General features: G+C 45.0%; 1 protein-coding gene across 1 annotated transcript in view; it reads right to left on the bottom strand.

The window, feature by feature from the left end:
- Positions 1-3771, bottom strand: part of LOC116499987 (very low-density lipoprotein receptor-like) — a 29644-nt gene extending 25873 nt beyond the window's left edge. Inside the window, 2 exon segments of the mRNA XM_032204906.1 lie at positions 2463-3709; positions 3749-3771. Coding sequence (XP_032060797.1) covers positions 2463-3685 — 1223 coding nt within the window. The 5' untranslated portion in view covers positions 3686-3709; positions 3749-3771.
- Between the last annotated feature and the right edge of the window lie 4041 nt (positions 3772-7812).

Consider the following 7812-nt stretch of genomic DNA (forward strand, 5'->3'; position numbering starts at 1 on the left):
AATCAGCCCACAGTACTGGGACCTTACACTTATTTCTAAAGTATTCCAAGACAATTAGCCTCAGCACCATTATAGTTTTCATATATCTTCTGCCAGCAAAGAGAAAGTTTCATTGCATGTCAAAGATCTGATGCTCGTTACTGATGTTAGTTTATTATCTCTGTCCCATAAATCCCACAGTTATCCATACTAAAATATATGTTACAAATGTCATTGCACCATGAGTTCCCTCAAAAGATGGGAATACCAAAAGGCATTACTGTTCATGGTATGCCATGGCTATCTGCAAGGACCTGCTATTCAGAGACATCCAATTCCTTCATACTCAACATATCATTTCAGATACTTATGGCTGAAATTGATGGTAAGTGTCTGATTCAAAGTAGGTTTTCTTCTAAGCTGAAACTGTCATATTGAATGAAATCATATTATACTGTGTTACATCAGTATATAAAATGCTACTTAAACAGTATAACCCAATGTATCAGAAAAAAAAAAGTATATGAAGGACTATAAGATACTTACTGCACTACACAATATAGAAACAAATTTTACTTGCATCTATGGCCCAAAATTTAAATATCTCTCATCTACTTTGAAAAGGAACAACTCTCCAGATTCCCAATTACCCATTTATCAGAGCTGCTTGATATTTCTGCTGTGGCTTATATATGTAAAAGTTCTAATGCCTCAGTTATACTTTCAAGAAGGTTTTCACTGTCTCTAACTCTATGATTTACTTATCATTCATCTCTTTTTTTTTCTAAACAGGTACCATTCTAGTATAACAAATAAGTTATGCCCTGATCATTGAATAGCACCACATTTTTACTGGTATATTCAGCACATATAAGTGATTAGTCTATATACAATATAACAGATCAAATGCACTGAAGGCCCAGTGAACAGAAGAGAGCTGTACTGCTGAGAGAGGTGAGATGTCCTGTTGCTCCACTCCAGTTTTTTGGCTAGTCTAGGAACAGTGATGAATCCAAAAAGGAGTGTAGATCATCTGTCCATAGGCAGACAGTAGACACAGCAGCATGGATCCCTAAAGGAAGCAATAAAAACAGATGTAGAAGGAAAAAAAAATGACAGAATTAAAATACTTTGTTTACCATTAAGGCATGCTAGGGATCATGAGAGCTCACAGCTTTGTTTCAGAAATGTGAAGGAATGCTATAAACACAGAAATGAAAACGTTCAGTGTTTTCTTTTTTTTTAAGTATCAGAAAGACAGAGTTTCCCACCTGTTGCAGGAAGCACGGCCGAAAGCACGACAGACACCAGTAGAGTCAGATCATGCTCCATTTTATTGCCCGAATAGCCTAACTTTTATAGAGAACTTAACAGGGGTGGACAGTGTTTCACACAAGATTATTGGTCAAAAGCACTCAGACAAACAGCTACAAGAAAACAACCCCACCTGCAAGAAAACAACCCCCTTGTGATTAGCAGTCACATAGACCTTGTCCTTGAGGCCAGCTACTGGTAACAATATTTTCCTGAATTCCTCAATTGGGCGATGTGGGAACACTGTCATGGGAACTTCTCATAGTTGCCCTGGTAGCTTGGTTTGCTCAGCTACAGCAAGCCATGGGATTTTTGCTGTTTCAAGAAATCCCTCAACAATTCCCCCTTCTTCTTTTGAGCAAACCAAGCCTGACACAGCAGTTTTACAAGTAACTCTTTAGCTATACTTACAACACACAACGATGATTACCACCACCATAAACCAAATCCTTAATCCCCTTGTGATTAAACCCAGCAACCATCTACACTTTGTTTCAAACAAGTCAGTGAACCATTGATTGAAAGGATTGATACCATATTGAATCTTTCTCATGTGCTCTTTCAGGAAAGTAATGGATTTGTGAATTGACTCATTATGATCAGAAAGGTTTAAACAGTACATTCCCTTAAAGTCCTCACACCCATTCCTTTGAGCCAAAAGCAAGATGTCAATAGCAGCTTGATCCTGTAAAAGCAGATGTCGCAGACTATTTTGATCTGGTAACATCTCCTCAAGTATCTCTGTCGTGGCATAGGCTTGCCTCTCGGCCCAGCATACCAATTTTTCTAAGTTGTTACGTGTGGCCGCAGATGCCACTCCAGGCACTGAAATTGCTAATGCCGCTCTAGCTGCAACCCCACACAATTCAACATTATCATTGCAATCCAATGCAAGCAATGTCCATTTATGTCTGGTGATCTCACGCAACTGTAACAAGCTAGGAGCAAATACAATGAGTTTATCTATGTAACATGGACATCTGATAGCATTTGCAGGGATACCTTGCCAGGCCCCATCCCCACAAATCAGAAGCACATCAGGAGGTAAGGCCAAAGCTGTACAATTGTTCCAAACACTGTAGTTGTTACCCCTTGTCTCCATGCTATAAACCCCTAAACCCTGCTTAGCAGCGTCATTGCAATCACAGGTGTTATTTGTGTCTTCGTACCAGTATGGCCTTTTCCAGGTTCCTGTAGCAGGAATCATCTGATATCCACGGCTACGTTCACTTTTGTAGCCACCTTTCAGGTTGATACACATTTGACTACAGATACCAAGGTTTTGACATTCATCAATGTCTCCACAGTTTCTCTTGTCTATAAACTCAAACCCAGCTGGACAGTCACATTCATTTATGATGCATTCCTCCAAGGGCTCATCACCCCAGTCCTTGCAGTCTCTCTGCTGGTTACACACTTTATTGATATCTATGCATTCTCCACTTCTGCACTTGAATTTGCCAGGTCCAGAGCACTGAATAACATTGTTACAGTTTGCTTCATCAGTGCCATCCAGACAGTCTCTCACACCACTGCACTGCCTACTCCCATGGACACAGTTCCCATCTTCACATCTGAACTGGTCTGGCCTGCAGGTCCGAGAAGGGCAGTTAATTTCATCACTTCCATCCTTGCAATCAGGATCTCCATCACATCACCACTTCTTGTGGATACATTCACCTGAGCCGCACTGCACCTCACTCGTAGAACACTTCACTGGAGGTGCAGGCTGGCGGCCACACTGCTCTAAAGATTCATCCGAGTGGTCGGAGCAGTCAGCATCATCAACACACACCCAGCTGATAGGGATGCAGGTAGAACTCTTGCACTGAAACTCATGAACACCACAGGTAGGAGGTGCACACTCCAGCTCATCGCTACCATCACTGCAGTCATCTTGAACATTGCAGACAAAGCTTTTGGAAATACATTGCCCACTACTGCATGTGAATTCTGCTGCACTACAAGTCACAATGCCACAATTCTCTTCATCTTCTCCACTGTCGCAGTCCTTTTCACCATCACATTTCCAGGACACTGGGATACACTGGGTTGACTGAGGACCACAGCTGATTTCATTTACCCGGCATGTTCTCGTATGACACAGCTCAGCACTCTCATCAGACCCATTTTCACAGTCCGGATCCCCATCACACTGCCATCTATTTGGCACACACTGACCACTGTTGCACACAAAGTCAGATTCAGCACACGTCTTCTTCACACAAGCACTCTCATCACTGCCATCTAAGCAGTCTTCACATTTTGCTCTAGCACCGTCGGCAGCAGTGCACAGGCCGGCGAGGGCGAGCAGCAGGCAGAGTGCCCCGCAGCGCGGCAGCACCCACCGCCGCCCTGCACCTGTGTCACTTATACTGCTCCTATTACCCATGCCGTTAATGTCAGTGGCATCCACCTGGTACCGTTTCTGTCTTTGTCGCCCCTTACTCTCCCCCTTTTCTTTTTTACCACTGACCATTCACCACAAATGGGTGAGACACATGATTACTAGTTAGGAAAGAGAGTGTAACGTCTGCTATACGGCTGCAGGCCGTGCCAACTGCAACCCTAGAAGCTGTTTGTGAACAAGCCTGACTGACGGTGGTCTTTTGGCGGTGTAATCTGCGTCTCTGCTCTCCTGCCCTGCAATAGAGCTAAATCGTCATTAATAGTCTGTAGAATGTGGCAACCCCACGGAATGTTATACAGAAACATAGTTATAACACCGATCTGGGGACGAATAGTCTTTTTTTGCATTGCAAGATAACTTCTTATAAAAAGAATGCCAGAGAGAAGCAGCACAGCCGCTGCTGCCGCTGTCTCCATGGTTACGTCAGACAGGCTGCAGGGTCCTGATGTCCGTCCCTCTGCTCTGTGCCGACTCGCCACACGGTGAGGGTCGGCCGCCATTGTCCACTGACGCCTCTGGTCTCCCGTAGCAACTCGATCTCGGATGGCCCGTATTGCACCGCGATTACTTCAATTTCATGCGATTACTTCAAATTTCCCGCGTCCCCCCGCGATTCCGCGTCTCTCCGCGATTCCACGTCTCACCACGATTCCCTTTTCCGCGTCTCTCCACGATTCCGCGTCTCTCCGCGATTCCGCATCTCTCCGCGATTCCCTTTTCCGCGTCTCTCCGCGATTCCGCGTCTCTCCGCGATTCCCTTTTCCGCGTCTCACCGCGATTCCGCGTCTCTCCACGATTCCCTTTTCCGCATCTCTCCACGATTCCGCGTCTCACCGCGATTCCGCGTCTCTCCGCAATTCCCTTTTCTGCGTCTCTCCGCGATTCCCTTTTCCGCGTCTCACCGCGATTCCGCGTCTCTCCACGATTCCCTTTTCCGCATCTCTCCACGATTCCGCGTCTCACCGCGATTCCGCGTCTCTCCGCGATTCCCTTTTCTGCGTCTCTCCGCGATTCCCTTTTCCGCGTCTCACCGCGATTCCGCGTCTCTCCGCGATTCCGCGTCTCACCGCGATTCCCTTTTCCGCATCTCACCGCGATTCCACGTCTCTCCGCGATTCCGCGTCTCACCGCGATTCCTTTTTCCGCGTCTCTCCGCGATTCCTTTTCTCACCCCGAGGCCGTTGCCCAGGTCGGTTAGTAGGGTGTTTCAATGCTTCTCTCTGTGCGGTGGTCGGCTTGCCGTGTGCCTCGGATCTCTGTCCCGGCGCCGCTCCGATGTCCCGGCCTCAGCCTGTTCGGGTCTCAGCCTGTTCAGGCGCCATATGTTGCAGGAAGCACGGCCGAAAGCACGACAGACACCAGTAGAGTCAGATCATGCTCCATTTTATTGCCCGAATAGCCTAACTTTTATAGAGAACTTAACAGGGGTGGACAGTGTTTCACACAAGATTATTGGTCAAAAGCACTCAGACAAACAGCTACAAGAAAACAACCCCACCTGCAAGAAAACAACCCCCTTGTGATTAGCAGTCACATAGACCTTGTCCTTGAGGCCAGCTACTGGTAACAATATTTTCCTGAATTCCTCAATTGGGCGATGTGGGAACACTGTCATGGGAACTTCTCATAGTTGCCCTGGTAGCTTGGTTTGCTCAGCTACAGCAAGCCATGGGATTTTTGCTGTTTCAAGAAATCCCTCAACACCCACCAAACCATGTTTTAAAAGGAAATGCTATTTTCTGTCTCTTTCCCTTTACAGCCCGAGCCTTCTCAGTAAACTATTCTGTCATGAATATCTTCTCTTCTCTCAGCCAAGGAAGAAAGAAATATTCTATGCAAAACACAATTTCATTAAAATGAGTTGTGAGAAAAGGAATCCTCATAGAATTGCTTGTTTTGGACTTTGGTAGGGACCAGCACAAATACAGTCTGGGCAGCAAATAGATTGAGAGCAGCCCTGATGAGAAGGACCTGAGGGTGCAGGTTGATGAAAATCACTAAATCACAGAATGATTGAGGTTGGAAGGGCCCTCTGGAGATTGTCTGGTCCAACAACCCTGATAAGAAGGGAGCATATTGCATGAGATCCCATCCAGACTGGTTTTGAATATTTCCAGAGAAGGAGACTCTACAACGTCTCTGGGCAACCTGTTAGAGTGCTCTGTAACCCTCACAGTAAATAAGTGTTTTTTCATGTTCATCTGGAACTTCCTGTTTTTCAGTTTGTGTGTGTTGCCTCTTGTCCTGTCACTGGACAGTACTGAGATTCTGGCTCTTAACTCTTGATGCCCTTCTATAAGATATTTATACATCTTGATAAGATACCCTCCTAGTCTTCTCTTCTCCAAGCTAAACAGCCCCAGCTCTCTCAGCCTCTCCTTGCATGACAGATTCTCCAGTCCTCTCATCATCTTAGTAGCCCTCCTCTGGACTTGCTCCAGTAACTCCATGCCCCTCTTGTACTGGGGAACCCAGAACTGGACACAATACTCCAAGTGTGGTGACACCAGAGCTGAGCAGAAGGAAGTAGAAGGAAGATCTCCTCCCTCAACCTGCTGGTAACACTCTTCTGAATGCAACCATTGGCCTTCTTGACCACAAGGGCACATTGCTTACTCATGGCTAACCTGCTGTCCACCAGAACCGCCAGGTCCTTCTCCACAGAGCTACTTTCCAGTAGGTCAGTCCCCAGCCTCTACTGGTGTGTGGGGTTATTCCTCACTAGGTGAAAGATCCTGCACTTGCCCTTGTTGAACTTCATGAGGTTCCTCACAATAAAACTCTCTAATCCATTCTAGTTCCTCTAAATGGCAGCACAGACCCCTGTTGTATCAACTACTTCTCCCAGTTTTGTGTCATCAACAAACTTGCTGAAGGTGCACTCTTATTTCATCCTTCAGGTAATTGATGAATAAATTGAACAAAATTGGACCTAGTACTGATCCCTGGGAGACACCACCTGCTATTGGCCTCCAACTAGACTCTGTGTATCCAAGTACAAAACTAGACAAGAGTTGACAATGTGTGCTTGCAGCTCAGAAATCTGGGGCTGCTTCAAAAGTGTGGCCAGCATTTTGAGGGAGGTGGTTGTCTCTCTCTGATCTACTCTTGTGAGACTCCACCTAGATTTGGGGCTCTCAGCACAACAAGAATCATAGTATCACAGAATATAGAATTACTTGCGTGGGAAGGGACCTCAAGATCATCCAATTCCAACCCCTTTGACATAGGCAGGGACACCTTCCACTAGATCAAATCCCCATACAACCTGGCCTTGAACACCTCTAGGGATGGGGCAGCCATAACTTCTCTGGGCAACTTATTCCAGTACATTGCCACCCTTTGAGTAAAGAATTTCATCTTTATATCTAATATAAATCTCCCTTTTTTTTTAGTTCCCTTGACCTGGTCATGAGAATATAGGACAGAATGTGGTCATCAAGAACTCAGGCAAAAAAAAAAAAAAAAGGATTATAACAATCTGTTTACATTTGGCTGGCCCCTTTTTACTTGTGTTTTCCCATACTTGTTTTTCCTAAGCCCACCTTGATCTTCACCTTTCGTTTGGCTGGCTTGTCTTGGTGGGTTTCATCAAAAGGAAAATGGTCAGATCTTTCTCCATTGATGATCTGAGGGAATCATTCAGTCCGAGTCCTTCATTTTTGCTGATTAAATTACTCTGCCCATCATTGTTGGTACAAATTGGTCAGGACTGTGCCCATTCTTCCACATTTTTGTGTTTATCATGACTAATATATACGCTCAGTAAATCCAGCACATCCAGGATTATTTTCTGTCACAGTGACAGAATTTACTCTCACACAAACTCTACAGAGTCACTCAGAGCAGAGTTTGAAACTACTTTATTCAAGGCTTCCTCTGAAGAACACACCTTTCCCTTACTATTTACAACAGAGAGCTTCAGGTGATCAGCTGCTAATGTCTTTTGGACAAATCAAGTATCTGCAAGTGAGTTTGAACATTCTTGCTCTTCATAAAGTCGTCTTGCATGAAAGTTATTAAAATAAAAGTCTTGGAAGCAATTAAAGCATTTTGATATTCCAAAAGTTTAAATGGAGAATGAGAAACACACACACGCACAAAACACT

This window comes from Aythya fuligula, chromosome 1 (genome assembly GCF_009819795.1).
Source record: "Aythya fuligula isolate bAytFul2 chromosome 1, bAytFul2.pri, whole genome shotgun sequence".
NCBI lineage: Eukaryota > Metazoa > Chordata > Aves > Anseriformes > Anatidae > Aythya > Aythya fuligula.